Source organism: Salmo salar, chromosome ssa11, assembly GCF_905237065.1.
Source record: "Salmo salar chromosome ssa11, Ssal_v3.1, whole genome shotgun sequence".
Taxonomy (NCBI): domain Eukaryota; kingdom Metazoa; phylum Chordata; class Actinopteri; order Salmoniformes; family Salmonidae; genus Salmo; species Salmo salar.
Window position 1 is genome coordinate 49,805,504 of NC_059452.1, and position 20,590 is coordinate 49,826,093.

Consider the following 20,590-nt stretch of genomic DNA (forward strand, 5'->3'; position numbering starts at 1 on the left):
ACCTTATGTAAGGGTGACTAGGTCTGTAATTACAGCAGGCCTGACCTTATGTAAGGGTGACTAGGTCTGTAATTACAGCAGGCCTGACCTTATGTAAGGGTGACTAGGTCTGTAATTACAGCAGGCCTGACCTTATGTAAGAGTGACTAGGTCTGTAATTACAGCAGGCCTGACCTTATGTCAGGGTGACTAGGTCTGTAATTACAGCAGGCCTGACCTTATGTAAGGGTGACTAGGTCTCTGTTATTACAGCTGGAACACAAACATCATTCAGACATTTCCAGCTTGTTGGCTTTTACTGTTATTGTTCAGAAGCAATAACACTTATGATGTGGGCGGGATGGAGCCACCGGCTGTATGGAGGACAGAGATAGGCTGAGTCCCAAATGGAACTCTATTTCTCTATATAATGCACTACTTCTGTCTACAGTAGTGGACTATAGGGAATAGTTTTCCATTTGGGACACAACCATAGCGTGTCACAGCAGCATGGAGAACAGAAGTCCATAGTACAGCATGTTTCTATAGCCACCACTCTCCTCTCTCCTCCATTCTAGTACCAGAGAGCTGTAGTTACAGGCTTTGTTTGGGTTTCACTAACTGTTCTCCAGAACCAGAGAGCTGTAGTTACAGGCTTTGTTTGGGTTTCACTAACTGTTCTCCAGAACCAGAGAGACGTAGTTACAGGCTTTGTTTGGGTTTCACTAACTGTTCTCCAGAACCAGAGAGACGTAGTTACAGGCTTTGTTTGGGTTTCACTAACTGTTCTCCAGAACCAGAGAGCTGTAGTTACAGGCTTTGTTTGGGTTTCACTAACTGTTCTCCAGAACCAGAGAGCTGTAGTTACAGGCTTTGTTTGGGTTTCACTAACTGTTCTCCAGAACCAGAGAGCTGTAGTTACAGGCTTTGTTTGGGTTTCACTAACTGTTCTCCAGAACCAGAGAGCTGTAGTTACAGGCTTTGTTTGGGTTTCACTAACTGTTCTCCAGAACCAGAGAGCTGTAGTTACAGGCTTTGTTTGGGTTTCACTAACTGTTCTCCAGAACCAGAGAGCTGTAGTTACAGGCTTTGTGTGGTTTTGTCTGGCTTTGTGGGTGTGTCTGGCCATGTGGGTGTGTCTGACCATGTGGGTGTGTCTGACCATGTGGGTGTGTCTGACCATGTGGGTGTGTCTAGCCATGTGGGTGTGTCTGGCCATGTGGGTGTGTCTGACCATGTGGATGTGTCTGGCCACGTGGGTGTGTCTGGCCATGTACGTGTGTGTCTGGCCATGTGGGTGTGTCTGACCATGTGGATGTGTCTGGCCATGTGGGTGTGTCTGGTCATGTGGGTGTGTCTGGCCATGTGGGTGTGTCTGGCCATGTGGGTGTGTCTGGCCATGTGGGTGTGTCTGACCATGTGGGTGTGTCTGGCCATGTGGGTGTGTCTGAAGGTACTGAGTCCCCTTGTATCTGTTTATAGCCAGTCTATAGCCACAGCTCAGGAGAAACTAGTCAGAACTCAGAACTAATTACTGGGTATCCCGTGTCACCAACCACCATTTTGTGAAAACACATTGGGTTAAGGACTGAGTTGGACACAGTCATTCATGATAGAATATAGATTATGGATTCCAGGACTGACATTTTTTGCTGCGTGAACTATCTAACTAAATACAGATAGCCCAAGTGTCCTTAACAGATAGCTAGAGTACTGTTACTGTATTCTAGTACTGTTGTTATCATTATACTGTATGTTCAGAGAAATCATTCTGATTACAGTACTGTTGTTATCATTATACTGTATGTTCAGAGTAATCATTCTGATTACAGTACTGTTGTCATCGTTATACTGTATGTTCAGATAAATCATTCTGATTACAGTACTGCTGTTATCATTATACTGTATGTTCAGAGAAATCATTCTGATTACAGTACTGTTGTTATCATTATACTGTATGTTCAGAGAAATCATTCTGATTACAGTACTTGTAATGAACACGAGGGGAAACAGAGAGCTGGTTTCAAGCGCAGGGTGCAGCAGGTGTTTATTGCAAAGGACCACAGGAGGAGGCAGGTAGCTGGGTCCAGGGGCAGGCAGAAGGTCATACACAGGAGGAGGCAGGTAGCTGGGTCCAGGGGCAGGCAGAAGGTCATACACAGGAGGAGTCAGGTGGCTGGGTCCAGGGGCAGGCAGAAGGTCATACACAGGAGGAGGCAGGTAGCTGGGTCCAGGGGCAGGCAGAAGGTCATACACAGGAGGAGTCAGGTGGCTGGGTCCAGGGGCAGGCAGAAGGTCATACACAGGAGGAGGCAGGTAGCTGGGTCCAGGGGCAGGCAGAAGGTCATACACAGGAGGAGGCAGGTAGCTGGGTCCAGGGGCAGGCAGAAGGTCATACACAGGAGGAGGCAGGTAGCTGGGTCCAGGGGCAGGCAGAAGGTCATACACAGGAGGAGTCAGGTAGCTGGGTCCAGGGGCAGGCAGAAGGTCATACACAGGAGTAGGCAGGTAGCTGGGTCCAGGGGCAGGCAGAAGGTCATACACAGGGACTCCAAAAAGGCAACAGTACAGGCAGGGAAAAGGCTAGTAACGTCGTCCGGGAGATCAGGCAAGAGGTTAACGACAGGAAATCTGATCAATAGTACAGGCAGGGAATAGGCAAAAAGGTGTCGTTAGTGAGGGTGGACAAAAACTACGATACACAGGAGGACTAATACGGAAATGAACAGCGCTCCGAATAGAATGTGTATCAAAACAAACAATACCTCACAATGACGGGGTGCAGAGAACTGAACTAAATAGTGTGTGATAATGACATACAGGTGTGTGAACAGGTGATCAGAATTCAGGTGATATCCCAGTAGTCTCTCATCCACTGTGTTGATACCTGATGTCTGTTGAGTCATGATATCCCAGTAGTCTCTCCTCCACTGTGTTGATACCTGATGTCTGTTGAGTCATGATATCCCAGTAGTCTCTCCTCCACTGTGTTGATACCTGATGTCTGTTGAGTCATGATATCCCAGTAGTCTCTCCTCCACTGTGTTGGTACCTGTTGTCTGTTGAGTCATGATATCCCAGTAGTCTCTCCTCCACTGTGTTGATACCTGATGTCTGTTGAGTCATGATATCCCAGTAGTCTCTCATCCACTGTGTTGATAGCGGATGTCTGTTGAGTCATGATATCCCAGCAGTCTCTCTTCCACCATTGACACCTCCCAGATCCAGTCACCTCTGAAAAGCTGTTAAATATTGAAGGACTGGGATACATTACCCTCTGCTGCTTTGTAACTGGGGCTGCTTCCCAAATGGCACTCTATTCCCTATATAGTGCACTACTGTTGACCAGGGCCAAATAGGGCGCGTTGTGCACTATGTAGGGAATAGGATGTTGTTTGGGAGCAGCCCTTGACGTTACATAAACAGATGTAGTTTGTAATTCAGCTCATCTCAACAGTAAATCCCCAGCAGGCTCTTTGTGTTGCTAGGATCAGTCAGGTAGGAGGTGAAAGACAGTGGCTGTTGGTAGTATGTGTTGGTAGAGTTAGTCAGGTAGGATGATAAAGACAGTGTCAGTAGGTAGTATGTGTTGGTAGAGTTAGTCAGGTAGGATGATAAAGACAGTGTCAGTACGTAGTATGTGTTGGTAGAGTTAGTCAGGTAGGATGATAAAGACAGTGTCAGTAGGTAGTATGTGTTGGTAGAGTTAGTCAGGTAGGATGATAAAGACAGTGTCAGTAGGTAGTATGTGTTGGTAGAGTTAGTCAGGTAAGATGATAAAGACAGTGGCTGTTGGTTTGAGTTGGTAGAGTTAGTCAGGTAGGATGATAAAGACAGTGGCTGTTGGTTTGAGTTGGTAGAGTTAGTCAGGTAGGATGATAAAGACAGTGGCTGTTGGTTTGAGTTGGTAGAGTTAGTCAGGTAGGAGGTGAAAGACAGTGTCCGTTGGTTTGAGTTGGTAGAGTTAGTCAGGTAGGAGGTGAAAGACAGTGTCCGTTGGTTTGAGTTGGTAGAGTTAGTTAGCGTGGCTGTGTATTACTAATACTACTGTGTATTACTAACCTTCTGTTTGGTTCGACCTCAAATGAACGTCTAATACATGTCTGTAGGAGTAATAGATGACATTGTCTTGGGAGCGCTACTGGGCGGTAGTCATTTAGACAGGTTACCTTGGCTTTCTTGGGCACAGGGACTATGGTGGTCTGCTTGAAACATGTAGATATTAAAGACTGGGTCGGGGCAGAGGTTGAAAATGTCAGTGAAGACACTTGCCAGCTGATCAACGCATGCTCTGAGTACGCGTCCTGGTAATCCATCTGTCCCTGCGGCGTTGTGAATGTTGACCTGTTTAAAGATCTTACTGATCGTGATCACACAGTCTTCTGGAACAGATGGTGCTGTCATGCATGGTTCAGTGTTGCTTGCCTCGAAAGCTAGCATAGAAGGCATTTAGCTCGTCTGGTAGGCTCAGGACATATTCCAGTCTGTGCTAGCGAAACGGTCTGGGGAACATCCTGTAGCCCCCCCCCCCCCGTCGTCATCGTCCCACAACCCCCCCACACGTGCCACGTCTGTTTCTATGGTCACCAGTACTGTTCATGACACAAACTGTTCACACCCCTCTTGTTGGTGGAGAGAATATTTTGTAGGTTTAAAGCTTATTTCTACAATTGTACACATTATTATCATGGGGTGCAAAGAACATTTTGCAGTTTTAAAACAAATTTTCTTGCAATTCTATACAATTTGTTATGTCTAATGCGTGTTCATGTGATATTGGAGTGACTCAAAAACTACAACAATATCTATGGGCTAAAAAAAGTGAATAAAAAGAGTGACATGGGCTGATTCATCTGGCCATTCCTGACTAGTTATAAATATCTCTCTAATGTGTACAATGACTAAGATGACAAGAGGAACTGATGATGTAATACCCAGTTTAGAAATGTCACCTTGTACATTCTACTATTAGAACTTTCAGGACTAAATTTAAGCTGGACTGAGTTCTTACAAAAAAAAGTTGAGTTTTTTTTTTTTTAACCTCTCTAGGGTCGGCGGGAAATCGTCCCACCTACGTAACAGCCAGTGGAATACTGTGGCGCGTTATTCAAATACCTTAGAAATGCTATTACTTCAATTTCTCAAACATATGACTATTTTACACCATTTTAAAGACAAGACTCTCGTTAATCTAACCACACTGTCCGATTTCAAAAAGGCTTTACAACGAAAGCAAAACATTAGATTATGTCAGCAGAGTACCCAGCCATAAATAATCAGACACCCATTTTTCAAGCTAGCATATAATGTCACATAAATCCAAACCACAGCTAAATGCAGCACTAACCTTTGATGATCTTCATCAGATGACACACCTAGGACATTATGTTATACAATACATGCATGTTTTGTTCAATCAAGTTCATATTTATATCAAAAAACAGCTTTTTACATTAGCATGTGACGTTCAGAACTAGCACTTTTTTCCGGGGAATTTGCTAACAATTTACTAAATTACTCACAATAAACGTTCACAAAAAGCATAACAATTATTTTAAGAATTATAGATACAGAACTCCTCTATGCACTCGATATGTCCGATTTTAAAATAGCTTTTTGGTGAAAGCACATTTTGCAATATTCTAAGTACATAGCCCAGCCATCACGGGCTAGTTATTTAGACACCCGGCAAGTTTAGCCTTCACCAAAATCAGATTTACTATTATAAAAGTTTGATTACCTTTTGTTGTCTTCGTCAGAATGCACTCCCAGGACTTCTACTTCAATAACAAATGTTGGTTTGGTTCAAAATAATCCATAGTTATATCCAAATAGCGGCGTTTTGTTCGTGCGTTCAAGACACTATCTGAATGGTAAAGAAGGGTGACGAGCACGATGCATTTCGTGACAAAAAAATTCTAAATATTCCATTACCGTACTTCGAAGCATGTCAACCGCTGTTTAAAATCAATTTTTATGCCATTTTTCTCGTAAAAAAGCGATAATATTCCGACCGGGAATCTGCGTTTAGGTAAAAAGACGAAAGAAAATAAAGCATGGGGTCGACTCGTCCACGCGCCTAAGCCCATTGTCCTCTGATCGGCCACTATCCAAACGCGCTAATGTGTTTCAGCCTGGGGCTGCCTCGATATCATTCAGCTTTTTCCTGGGTTCTGAGAGCCTATGGGAGCCGTAGGAAGTGTCACGTTACAGCAAAGATCCTCAGTCTTCAAGAAAAAGAGCCAAGATTAACAAGAACTTGTCAGACTGGTCACTTCCTGTATGGAATCTTCTCAGGTTTTTGCCTGCCATATGAGTTCTGTTATACTCACAGACACCATTCAAACACTTTTAGAAACTTTAGGGTGTTTTCTATCCAAAGCCAATAATTATATGCATATTCTAGTTACTGGGCAGGAGTAGTAACCAGATTAAATCGGGTACGTTTTTTATCCGGCCGTGTAAATACTGCCCCCTATCCCCAACAGGTTAAGAGCCTGGACGACCCCGTGCCCCCTGTGCCGACCCCACAGTTTGGGAACCACTGCTGTAGTTTTGCATCCGCTTCATCGGACCACTTGTACTACCTGTTTGAGTTTTTTGCTTGTTAGCAAGAGGGTTGTAATGTCAGGTATGAGTGTAGTGACCTCAGGTAAGAGTGTTGCACTGTTGTACTCTTATAATCTCCACCCGGCACAGCCAGAAGAGGACTGGCCACCCCTCAGAGCCTGGTACCTCTCTAGGTTTCTTCCTAGGTTACTGCCTTTCTAGGGAGTTTTTCCTAGCCACCGTGCTTCTACACCTGCATTGCTTGTTGTTTGAGGGTTTTAGGCTGGGTTTCTGTACAGCACTTTGGGACATCAGCTGATGTAAAAAGGGCTTTATAAATTTGATTGATTGTTATGACGTCAGGTAAAAGTCTATTCGTTGTACCAAATAATTTTTTCCACTTCAGTCCTCGGGGACAGAATATTATATATGAACTAGGAACCAAAATAATGAAGGTCTTTGTGCCTAGTCTGTTATGCTTAGGGGTAGCACTCTAAGGACAATACACCAGTAGTGTTTTCTTTTAGATAATTTAAAGGCTGTATTATCACCTGGTGGAAAGGAGATGATTTACTTTATGTCTGCATCCTAAATGGCACCCTATCCACTTATGGAGTGGAATACTTTGCGCCCTGGTCTACATAGAGCAGTAAACTTATGGAGTGGAATACTTTGGGCCCTGGTCTACATAGAGCAGTAAACTTATGGAGTGGAATACTTTAGGCCCTGGTCTACATAGAGCAGTAAACTTATGGAGTGGAATACTTTAGGCCCTGGTCTACATAGAGCAGTAAACTTATGGAGTGGAATACTTTAGGCCCTGGTCTACATAGAGCAGTACACTTATGGAGAGGAATACTTTGGGCCCTGGTCTACATAGAGCAGTAAACTTATGGAGGGGAATACTTTGGGCCCTGGTCTACATAGAGCAGTAAACTTATGGAGTGGAATACTTTAGGCCCTGGTCTACATAGAGCAGTACACTTATGGAGTGGAATACTTTGGGCCCTGGTCTACATAGAGCAGTAAACTTATGGAGTGGAATACTTTGGGTCCTGGTCTACATAGAGCAGTAAACTTATGGAGTGGAATACTTTGGGCCCTGGTCTACATAGAGCAGTAAACTTATGGAGTGGGATACTTTAGGCCCTGGTCTACATAGGAGTGTATAGTGGAGGGGGAGGGTGGAGGGGAGGGTGGAGTGTATAGTGAAGGGGGAGGGTGGAGGGGGAGGGTGGAGTGTATAGTGGAGGGGGAGGGTGGAGTGTATAGTGAAGAGGGAGGGTGGAGTGTATAGTGGAGGGGGAGGGTGGAGGGGGAGGGTGGAGTGTATAGTGAAGAGGGAGGGTGGAGGGTGGAGTGTATAGGGGAGGGGGGAGTGTATAGTGGAGGTGGAGGGGGAGGGTGGAGTGTATAGTGAAGAGGGAGGGTGGAGGGTGGAGTGTATAGTGGAGGGGGAGGGGAGGGTGGAGTGTATAGTGAAGAGGGAGGGTGAAGGGGGAGGGTGGAGTGTATAGTGAAGAGGGAGGGTGAAGGGGAGGGTGGAGTGTATAGTGAAGAGGGAGGGTGAAGGGGGAGGGTGGAGTGTATAGTGGAGGGTGGAGTGTATAGTGGAGGGGAGGGTGAAGGGGGAGGGTGGAGTGTATAGTGGAGGGTGGAGTGTATAGTGGAGGGGGAGGGTGGAGTGTATAGGGGAGGGGAGGGTGGAGTGTATAGGGGAGGGTGGAGTGTATAGTGGAGGGGGAGGGTGGAGTGTATAGGGGAGGGTGGAGTGTATAGTGGAGGGGGAGGGTGGAGTGTATAGTGGAGGGGGAGGGTGGAGTGTATAGGGGAGGGTGGAGTGTATAGGGGAGGGTGGAGTGTATAAGGGAGGGTGGAGTGTATAGTGGAGGGGAGGGTGGAGTGTATAGTGGAGGGGGAGGGGGGAGTGTATAGTGGAGGGGGAGGGTGGAGTGTATAGGGGAGGGTGGAGTGTATAGTGGAGGGGGAGGGTGGAGTGTATAGGGGAGGGTGGAGTGTATAGTGGAGGGGGAGGGTGGAGTGTATAGTGGAGGGGAGGGGGGGAGTGTATAGTGAAGAGGGAGGGTGGAGGGGGAGGGTGGAGTGTATAGTGAAGGGCGAGGGTGGAGGGGTGAGTGTATAGGGGAGGGGGAGGGTGGAGTGTATAGTGGAGGGGGAGGGGGAGTGTATAGTGAAGAGGGAGGGTGGAGGGGGAGGGTGGGGTGTATAGTGAAGGGCGAGGGTGGAGGGGGATTGTATAGTGAAGAGGGAGGGTGGAGGGGGAGGGTGGAGTGTATAGTGGAGGGCGAGGGTGGAGGGGGAGTGTATAGTGGAGGGGGAGGGGGAGTGTATAGTGAAGAGGGAGGGTGGAGGGGGAGGGTGGAGTGTATAGTGAAGGGCGAGGGTGGAGGGGGGAGTGTATAGGGGAGGCAGTAGTTTCTACTGTACCGTGTCAGTTGATAATAGCATGGTAGAACAGGAACTAGGAATGCTGCTTCAGAGATCATTATCATGTGTGTTTCCAGGAGCCATTTCTATTGAACTGCACATAAGGCTGCCATTGAAAACCTCTACTAGAGACGGCTTTGAAACTGCTATGGGAAGGTTTATTATGGGAAAGTTTATTATGGGAAGATGCTAGCTACATCATTCACTAGAGGCCTCATTCCAGCTTTGTAATATTACACTTTATCTACACATTTAAATCATTTGCTATAAAACATTTACATGCTAGTTTTACCGCTGTCTGAGTAAATTTATGAAATATACTTTTTCATCTATCTTTGAGGTATAGTAAAGGCTTGCAGAGTGTCTATTCTCTGGAAGTAACACATGGCTTTATGACTGAAAACACTGTTTGCTCCGATACCATGGCTTTTCAGATAGGGCCTGTGAGAGGACTGTAACAAAGATAGATGAAAACGCTAAGTATCGCCTGGGGCCACAGATGACTTTGATGGGACGGCATTCTCACCACTGTCACAAGCTTACATCCTATATAGTGCACTACTTTAGACCAGACCCCTACCTAGTGCACCACTTCCTGTTACCAGGGTTCTACATAGTGCACTACTTTAGACCAGAACCCTACATAGTGCACTACTTTAGACCAGAACCCTACATAGTGCACTACTTTAGACCAAAACCACCCTATATAGTGCACTACTTTAGACCAGAACCCTACACAGTGCACTAGTTTAGACCAGAACCCTACATAGTGCACTACTTTAGACCAAAACCACCCTATATAGTGCACTACTTTAGACCAGAACCCTACACAGTGCACTACTTTAGACCAGAACCCTACATAGTGCACTACTTTAGACCAAAACCACCCTATACAGTGCATTACTTTAGACCAGAACCCTACACAGTGCACTACTTTAGACCAGAACCCTACACAGTGCACTACTTTAGACCAGAACCCTACATAGTGCACTACTTTAGACCAAAACCACCCTATATAGTGCACTACTTTAGACCAGAACCCTACACAGTGCACTACTTTAGACCAGAACCCTACACAGTGCACTACTTTAGCCCAGAACCCTACATAGTACACTACTTTAGACCAAAACCCCCCTATATAGTGCACTACATTAGACCAGAACCCTACATAGTGCACTACTTTAGACCAGAACCACCCTATATAGTGCACTACTTTTTGATCAGAGCCCTAGATCAGGTGCCATCTGGGATGCAGGCACAGTACTCCAGGAAATAGAGATGTTGTGATTACAGTCTGCTGTTGCTGTCATTATGTCAACCAGAGTGCAAAGGTTAGGGAGAGGTCAGATCTATAGACAACGGGAGGGACTCAGAGGCCCTCAGTGAGGATTGGATAGGTGGAAGCAATATGGTAATATTTCCACCTGGCCAATCAGAAGACAAGATGAAGCTATTATTACAATGATACCTGTCCAATCCTCTCAAATGTCTATGTGCCCACTGTCTTTAGGGCTGGGGTCCCCAACTACATTAATATAGGGCAGGCTTCCCAACTACATTAATATAGGGCAGGCTTCCCAACTACATTAATATAGGGCAGGGTCCCCAACTACATTAATATAGGGCAGGCTTCCCAACTACATTAATATAGGGCAGGGGTCCCCAACTACATTAATATGGGGCAGGGGTCCCCACTATTAATATAGGGCAGGGGTCCCCACTACATTAATATAGGGGAGGGGTTCCCAACTACATTAATATAGGGCAGGGTCCCCAACTACATTAATATAGGGCAGGGGTTCCCAACTACATTAATATAGGGCAGGGTTCCCAACTACATTAATATAGGGCAGGGGTCCCCACTACATTAATATAGAGCAGGGTTCCCCAACTACATTAATATAGGGCAAGGGTCCCAACTACATTAATATAGGGCAGGGTCTCCAACTACATTCATGTAGGGCAGGGGGTCCCCAACTACATTAATATAGGGCAGGGGTCCCCACTACATTAATATAGGGCAGGGGTTCCCAACTACATTAATATAGGACAGGGTCCCCCAACTACATGAATATAGGGCAGGGTTCCCAACTACATTAATATAGGGCAGGGGTTCCCAACTACATTAATATAGGGCAGGGTCCCCACTACATTAATATAGGGCAGGCTTCCCAACTACATTAATATAGGGCAGGGGTTCCCAACTACATTAATATAGGGCAGGGGTCCCCACTACATTAATATAGGGCAGGGTCCCCACTATTAATATAGGGCAGGGGTCCCAACTACATTAATATAGGGCAGGGGTCCCCACTACATTAATATAGGGCAGGGGTTCCCAACTACATTAATATAGGGCAGGGTCCCCAACTACATTAAAATAGGGCAGGGTTCCCAACTACATTAATATAGGGCAGGGTCTCCAACTACATTAAAATAGGGCAGGGTCCCCAACTACATTCATGTAGGGCAGGGTTCCCAACTACATTAATATAGGGCAGGGTCTCCAACTACATTCATGTAGGGCAGGGTCCCTCGCTTGTCCAGAGGGACGTACCATAGGAACGTAATACTTCTCCCTCCACACAGTATGGTTGACCCATCTCTCTCTCTCTCTCTCTCTCTCTCTCTCTCTCTCTCTCTCTCTCTCTGTCTCTCTCTCAATTCAATTCAATTTAGGCTCAATTTAGGGCTTTATTGGCATTGGAAACATATGTTAACATTGCCAAAGCAAGTGAAGTAGATAATAAACAAAAGTGAAATAAACAATAAAAATGAACAGTAAACTAATGACTCTCTCTCTCTCTCTCTCTCTCTCTCTCTCTGTATCTTCCAGGAGAGCGTCCCTTCCCCTGCACCTGGCCTGACTGCAACAAGAAGTTTGCCCGTTCGGATGAGCTGGCCCGTCACTACCGCACCCACACCGGAGAGAAGAAGTTCAGCTGCCCACTCTGCGACAAGCGCTTCATGCGTAGCGACCACCTGATGAAGCACGCTCGCCGCCACTCCGAGTTCCAGCCCGCCATGTTGAAGCGGCCGTACGGGTGTGGCGGAGGAATGGGAGGAGGAATGGGAGGAGTTGGCGGAGGAATGGGCGTGGTCGGGAGTAGTACACGCCCCGGATCGCTCAGCGACTACAACAGCCGCTCCGACTCGTCCAGCCCCACCCTCAGCCCCAGCCCCACCCTCAGCCCAGCTAACTCGCCTTAAAGCCCCGCCTACAGCACTTTCAGGCTCTGCCTCCAACGCCCTGATTGACCCATCCACCCACCCACAAGACAAGACAAGACACACACCACAGACAGGACAGGACTCTTTCAGTCTGTTTTAGGCCTTTTCCACCGCAGGGTTTGGGTTTTACACCGGTGCCCTGTGGAATGTCTCAGCCCACAACAGCATTGCAATGGAAATAGGCTATTTAAATCTTTTTTTTTATCATGATGGTGGTCCTAGACTGGATCCCCTTGAGCACCTGCTCCAGTCTCACTGGAGTCTTTTTACCATGACACGTGGTGGTAGAAGGAATCCTTTCAAAGAACTTGATGCCCTGTCCCTTGTTCTAACGTCTCACCCTAACCTTGACTTCAATGGGACTACGCCAAAACCCCAGCAGCTACTCTGATTCGTTATTTTGGTCAGTAGGGTCCTCTGATTGGCTCTGGTCCTAATTGGGACCCCCCCCCCACCATTCCACTTATTGCACAGTTACTTACCTAGCGGGCCTCCTTTCCAATGCTCTGTCTGCTTGCTGCATTGTACTGTCTTCTACATCATGTACTATACTGCCTATTGGAGAGCAATCCTTTCAACAGCAAAGACAAAAATAATGCCTTTCTGATGGCAATATTTCCATAGTAAACAAATGTACTGCGTAGGCATTGTCTCTTTGAGAAGCCTCAGGCCATTGTTTAATATTGTTTCATTTAGGTTGTGGTACTTAAAGTTAGCAGAATCAGCCAAGAAAGAACACAGAACGGGATATTCAATATTCTAAATACTACAGGATGTTACATTTATTTGAAATGGCTAGGGAGGTTTCATCTTTATCCTCAGGATTATAAACACATTTTATTTCTTTTAACTTGACTGCACAAATACGAACATCACTTTACTCTGAAATTCAATGCAGGTTGAATCTTCTGCCCTGCTCAGGGAAGGCCTTTGATAGCTTGAAAGAATGGACACAATGAAGACACGCAGAAACACACACACGCACGCACGCACGCACACACACACACACACACACACACACACAACATAGCCTTACACTCAAAGAGAATTGCACTCCTCTCCTTGAATAAATTCTGTTTTGTTTTTCACACTGAAAGAAACCATGGAAATAGTCCTTCAAACTAGGTCTTATCTTTGAATGGTGATGACACAAAATTACCAGTGGAGACTAGAGAGAGAGAGACGAAACATACTGTTCACCTCTTCCACTGTCATTTGAATCCAAGCCCATATCTCTGACTTGAATCTCTTACATCAGTGAACCACAGCCACAGTGTGGCAGTGAGCTGTGTTGGTCAACACGTAAGACTTCTTCAAAAGGGGATGTGAAGATAAGAGTAGAGACGTGTCTGCTGTGTTGCTTCATAACCTCATCCAGGGGAGAGATGTTTAGTTCCCATGTCAGCTCAGACACCTAGAACTCAACTCTTGTGTAATTGCGTCAAGATGCACGATTATCCATGAGAGATCAGTTCCCGTGTAAACACACCAGTCCATGGAAGGTTAGTTTCAAAGAAGCTGTCTGAGGACAAGTCGATGTAATGCTGTACGGTCAACACAGTTCTCAAACCCTCGTCCTCAACAACACTTTAGGCCATGTTTCTGCAGGGCTGGAACAAAACCCTGCACATGGTTTGGGGTTTGGCCACCCACCCCTGATCTTATTAGTATCATCCTCATGATTCACCCAGCTACACACACACACACACACACACACACACACACACACACACATACAGTACACACACACATCGCTGTGTCGTGTTGACAGACAGGGTGTGTGTGAGGTGTTATTACAGCGTCTGTCTCGGGAGACATGGTGGTGAAGGACAGGAAGACACTAATGACAGGGAGGAGGACTCGATCATAAACACATGGTGACATGAGGAGGACAGTTAACTACAGTTATTATAGCCCCATACAGGCTGGGAGACATGAGGAGGACAGTTAACTAGAGTTATAGTCCCATACAGGCTGGGAGACATGAGGAGGACAGTTAACTAGAGTTATTATAGTTCCATACAGGCTGGGAGACATGAGGAGGACAGTTAACTAGAGTTATTATAGCCCCATACAGGCTGGGAGACATGAGGAGGACAGTTAACTAGAGTTATTATAGTCCCATACAGGCTGGGAGACATGAGGAGGACAGTTAACTAGAGTTATTATAGCCCCATACAGGCTGGGAGACATGAGGAGGACAGTTAACTAGAGTTATAGTCCCATACAGGCTGGGAGACATGAGGAGGACAGTTAAATAGAGTTATTATAGTTCCATACAGGCTGGGAGACATGAGGAGGACAGTTAACTAGAGTTATAGTCCCATACAGGCTGGGAGACATGAGGAGGACAGTTAACTAGAGTTATTATAGTTCCATACAGGCTGGGAGACATGAGGAGGACAGTTAACTAGAGTTATTTAGTCCCATACAGGCTGGGAGACATGAGGAGGACAGTTAAATAGAGTTATAGTCCCATACAGGCTGGGAGACATGATGAGGACAGTTAACTAGAGTTATAGTCCCATACAGGCTGGGAGACATGAGGAGGACAGTTAACTAGAGTTATTATAGTTCCATACAGGCTGGGAGACATGAGGAGGACAGTTAACTAGAGTTATTATAGTCCCATACAGGCTGGGAGACATGAGGAGGACAGTTAACTAGAGTTATAGTCCCATACAGGCTGGGAGACATGAGGAGGACAGTTAACTAGAGTTATTATAGTCCCATACAGGCTGGGAGACATGAGGAGGACAGTTAACTAGAGTTATTTAGTTCCACATACAGGCTGGGAGACATGAGGAGGACAGTTAACTAGAGTTATTAAGTCCCATACAGGCTGGGAGACATGAGGAGGACAGTTAACTAGAGTTATAGCCACATACAGGCTGGGAGACATGAGGAGGACAGTTAACTAGAGTTATTATAGTCCCATACAGGCTGGGAGACATGAGGAGAACAGTTAACTAGAGTTATTATAGTCCCATACAGGCTGGGAGACATGAGGAGGACAGCTAACTAGAGTTATTATAGCCCCATACAGGCTGGGAGACATGAGGAGGACAGTTAACTAGAGTTATTATAGCCCCATACAGGCTGGGAGACATGAGGAGGACAGTTAACTAGAGTTATTATAGTCCCATACAGGCTGGGAGACATGAGGACGACAGTTAACTAGAGTTATAGCCCCATACAGGCTCGGAGACATGAGGAGGACAGTTAACTAGAGTTATAGTCCCATACAGGCTGGGAGACATGAGGAGGACAGTTAACTAGAGTTATTATAGTCCCATACAGGCTGGGAGACATGAGGAGGACAGTTAACTAGAGTTATAGTCCCATACAGGCTGGGAGACATGAGGATGACAGTTAACTAGAGTTATAGTCCCATACAGGCTGGGAGACATGAGGAGGACAGTTAACTAGAGTTTTAGTCCCATACAGGCTGGGAGACATGAGGATGACAGTTAACTAGAGTTATTATAGTCCCATACAGGCTGGGAGACATGAGGAGGACAGTTAACTAGAGTTATTATAGTCCCATACAGGCTGGGAGACATGAGGAGGACAGTTAACTACAGTTATTATAGCCCCATACAGGCTGGTAGACATGAGGAGGACAGTTAACTAGAGTTATTATAGTCCCATACAGGCTGGGAGACATGAGGAGGACAGTTAACTAGATTTATTATAGTCCCATACAGGCTGGGAGACATGAGGAGGACAGTTAACTAGAGTTATAGTCCCATACAGGCTGGGAGACATGAGGAGGACAGTTAACTAGAGTTATTATAGTTCCATACAGGCTGGGAGACATGAGGAGGACAGTTAACTAGAGTTATTATAGTCCCATACAGGCTGGGAGACATGAGGAGGACAGTTAACTAGAGTTATAGTCCCATACAGGCTGGGAGACATGATGAGGACAGTTAACTAGAGTTATAGTCCCATACAGGCTGGGAGACATGAGGAGGACAGTTAACTAGAGTTATTATAGTTCCATACAGGCTGGGAGACATGAGGAGGACAGTTAACTAGAGTTATTATAGTCCCATACAGGCTGGGAGACATGAGGAGGACAGTTAACTAGAGTTATAGTCCCATACAGGCTGGGAGACATGATGAGGACAGTTAACTAGAGTTATAGCCCCATACAGGCTGGGAGACATGAGGAGGACAGTTAACTAGAGTTATTATAGTCCCATACAGGCTGGGAGACATGAGGAGGACAGTTAACTAGAGTTATAGCCACATACAGGCTGGGAGACATGAGGAGGACAGTTAACTAGAGTTATAGTCCCATACAGGCTGGGAGACATGAGGAGGACAGTTAACGAGAGTTATAGCCCCATACAGGCTGGGAGACATGAGGAGGACAGTTAACTAGAGTTATTATAGTCCCATACAGGCTGGGAGATATGAGGAGAACAGTTAACTAGAGTTATTATAGTCCCATACAGGCTGGGAGACATGAGGAGGACAGTTAACTAGAGTTATTATAGTCCCATACAGGCTGGGAGACATGAGGAGGACAGCTAACTAGAGTTATTATAGCCCCATACAGGCTGGGAGACATGAGGAGGACAGTTAACTAGAGTTATAGCCCCATACAGGCTGGGAGACATGAGGAGGACAGTTAACTAGAGTTATAGCCCCATACAGGCTGGGAGACATGAGGAGGACAGTTAACTAGAGTTATTATAGTTCCATACAGGCTGGGAGACATGAGGAGGACAGTTAACTAGAGTTATTATAGCCCCATACAGGCTGGGAGACATGAGGAGGACAGTTAACTAGAGTTATTATAGTCCCATACAGGCTGGGAGACATGAGGAGGACAGTTAACTAGAGTTATTATAGCCCCATACAGGCTGGGAGACATGAGGAGGACAGTTAACTAGAGTTATAGCCCCATACAGGCTGGGAGACATGAGGAAGACAGTTAACTAGAGTTATTATAGTTCCATACAGGCTGGGAGACATGAGGAGGACAGTTAACTAGAGTTATAGTCCCATACAGGCTGGGAGACATGAGGAGGACACTTAACTAGAGTTATTATAGCCCCATACAGGCTGGGAGACATGAGGAGGACAGTTAACTAGAGTTATTATAGTCCCATACAGGCTGGGAGACATGAAGAGGACAGTTAACTAGAGTTATTATAGTTCCATACAGGCTGGGAGACATGAGGAGGACAGTTAACTAGAGTTATTATAGTCCCATACAGGCTGGGAGACATGAGGAGGACAGTTAACTAGAGTTATAGTCCCATACAGGCTGGGAGACATGAGGAGGACAGTTAACTAGAGTTATAGTCCCATACAGGCTGGGAGACATGATGAGGACAGTTAACTAGAGTTATAGCCCCATACAGGCTGGGAGACATGAGGAGGACAGTTAACTAGAGTTATTATAGTCCCATACAGGCTGGGAGACATGAGGAGGACAGTTAACTAGAGTTATAGCCACATACAGGCTGGGAGACATGAGGAGGACAGTTAACTAGAGTTATTATAGTCCCATACAGGCTGGGAGACATGAGGAGAACAGTTAACTAGAGTTATTATAGTCCCATACAGGCTGGGAGACATGAGGAGGACAGCTAACTAGAGTTATTATAGCCCCATACAGGCTGGGAGACATGAGGAGGACACTTAACTAGAGTTATTATAGCCCCATACAGGCTGGGAGACATGAGGAGGACAGTTAACTAGAGTTATAGCCCCATACAGGCTGGGAGTCATGAGGAGGACAGTTAACTAGAGTTATAGCCCCATACAGGCTGGGAGACATGAGGAGGACAGTTAACTAGAGTTATTATAGTTCCATACAGGCTGGGAGACATGAGGAGGACAGTTAACTAGAGTTATTATAGCCCCATACAGGCTGGGAGACATGAGGAGGACAGTTAACTAGAGTTATTATAGTCCCATACAGGCTGGGAGACATGAGGAGGACAGTTAACTAGAGTTATTATAGCCCCATACAGGCTGGGAGACATGAGGAGGACAGTTAACTAGAGTTATTAGCCCCATACAGGCTGGGAGACATGAGGAGGACAGTTAACTAGAGTTATTATAGTTCCATACAGGCTGGGAGACATGAGGAGGACAGTTAACTAGAGTTATAGCCCCATACAGGCTGGGAGACATGAGGAGGACAGTTAACTAAAGTTATAGCCCCATACAGGCTGGGAGACATGAGGAGGACAGTTAACTAGAGTTATAGTCCCATACAGGCTGGGAGACATTAGGAGGACAGTTAACTAGAGTTATTATAGTCCCATACAGGCTGGGAGACATGAGGAGGACAGTTAACTAGAGTTATTATAGTTCCATACAGGCTGGGAGACATGAGGAGGACAGTTAACTAGAGTTATTATAGCCCCATACAGGCTGGGAGACATGAGGAGGACAGTTAACTAGAGTTATAGCCCCATACAGGCTGGGAGACATGAGGAGGACAGTTAACTAGAGTTATTATAGTCCCATACAGGCTGGGAGACATGAGGAGGACAGTTAACTAGAGTTATAGCCCCATACAGGCTGGGAGACATGAGGAGGACAGTTAACTAGAGTTATTATAGTCCCATACAGGCTGGGAGACATGAGGAGGACAGTTAACTAGAGTTATTATAGTCCCATACAGGCTGGGAGACATGAGGAGGACAGTTAACTATAGTTATTATAGTCCCATACAGGCTGGGAGACATGAGGAGGACAGTTAACTAGAGTTATTATAGCCCCATACAGGCTGGGAGACATGAGGAGGACAGTTAACTAGAGTTATTATAGTTCCATACAGGCTGGGAGACATGAGGAGGACAGTTAACTAGAGTTATTATAGCCCCATACAGGCTGGGAGACATGAGGAGGACAGTTAACTAGAGTTATAGCCCCATACAGGCTGGGAGACATGAGGAGGACAGTTAACTAGAGTTATTATAGTCCCATACAGGCTGGGAGACATGAGGAGGACAGTTAACTAGAGTTATTATAGTCCCATACAGGCTGGGAGACATGAGGAGGACAGTTAACTAGAGTTATTATAGTTCCATACAGGCTGGGAGACATGAGGAGGACAGTTAACTAGAGTTATTATAGTCCCATACAGGCTGGGAGACATGAGGAGGACAGCTAACTAGAGTTATTATAGTCCCATACAGGCTGGGAGACATGAGGAGGACAGTTAACTAGAGTTATAGCCCCATACAGGCTGGGAGACATGAGGAGGACAGTTAACTAGAGTTATAGTCCCATACAGGCTGGGAGACATGAGGAGGACAGTTAACTAGAGTTATTATAGTCCCATACAGGCTGGGAGACATGAGGAGGACAGTTAACTAGAGTTATAGCCCCATACAGGCTGGGAGACGTGAGGAGGACAGTTAACTAGAGTTATTATAGTCCCATACAGGCTGGGAGACATGAGGAGGACAGTTAACTAGAGTTATAAGCCCCATACAGGCTGGGAGACATGAGGAGGACAGTTAACTAGAGTTATAGCCCCATACAGGCTGGGAGACATGAGGAGGACAGTTAACTAGAGTTATTAGTCCCATACAGGCTGGGAGACATGTTGAGGACAGTTAACTAGAGTTATAGTCCCATACAGGCTGGGAGACATTAGGAGGACACTTAACTAGAGTTATTATAGCCCCATACAGGCTGGGAGACATGAGGAGGACAGTTAACTAGAGTTATTATAGTCCCATACAGGCTGGGAGACATGAGGAGGACAGTTAACTAGAGTTATTATAGCCCCATACAGGCTGGGAGACATGAGGAGGACAGTTAACTAGAGTTATTAGTCCCCATACAGGCTGGGAGACATGAGGAGGACAGTTAACTAGAGTTATTATAGTCCCATACAGGCTGGGAGACATGAGGAGGACAGTTAACTAGAGTTATAGCCCCATACAGGCTGGGAGACATGAGGAGGACAGTTAACTAGAGTTATTATAGTCCCATACAGGCTGGGAGACATGAGGAGGACAGTTAACTAGAGTTATATAGCCCCATACAGGCTGGGAGACATGAGGTGGACAGTTAACTAGAGTTATTATAGCCCCATACAGGCTGGGAGACATGAGGAGGACAGTTAACTAGAGTTATTATAGTCCCATACAGGCTGGGAGACATGAGGAGGACAGTTAACTAGAGTTATTATAGTTCCATACAGGCTGGGAGACATGAGGAGGACAGTTAACTAGAGTTATTATAGTCCCATACAGGCTGGGAGACATGAGGAGGACACTTAACTAGAGTTATTATAGCCCCATACAGGCTGGGAGACATGAGGAGGACAGTTAACTAGAGTTATAGCCCCATACAGGCTGGGAGACATGAGGAGGACAGTTAACTAGAGTTATAGCCCCAT

At 45.9% G+C, this 20,590-nt stretch overlaps 1 protein-coding gene across 1 annotated transcript in view; it reads left to right on the forward strand.

Annotated features, from left to right (window-relative positions):
* Nucleotides 1–13,057, forward strand: part of LOC106591806 (Krueppel-like factor 13) — a 43,857-nt gene extending 30,800 nt beyond the window's left edge. The window contains exon 2 of the mRNA XM_045689747.1: nucleotides 11,813–13,057. Coding sequence (XP_045545703.1) covers nucleotides 11,813–12,186 — 374 coding nt within the window. The 3' untranslated portion in view covers nucleotides 12,187–13,057. The remainder of the gene's footprint in view (nucleotides 1–11,812) is intronic.
* Nucleotides 13,058–20,590: the final 7,533 nt, after the last annotated feature.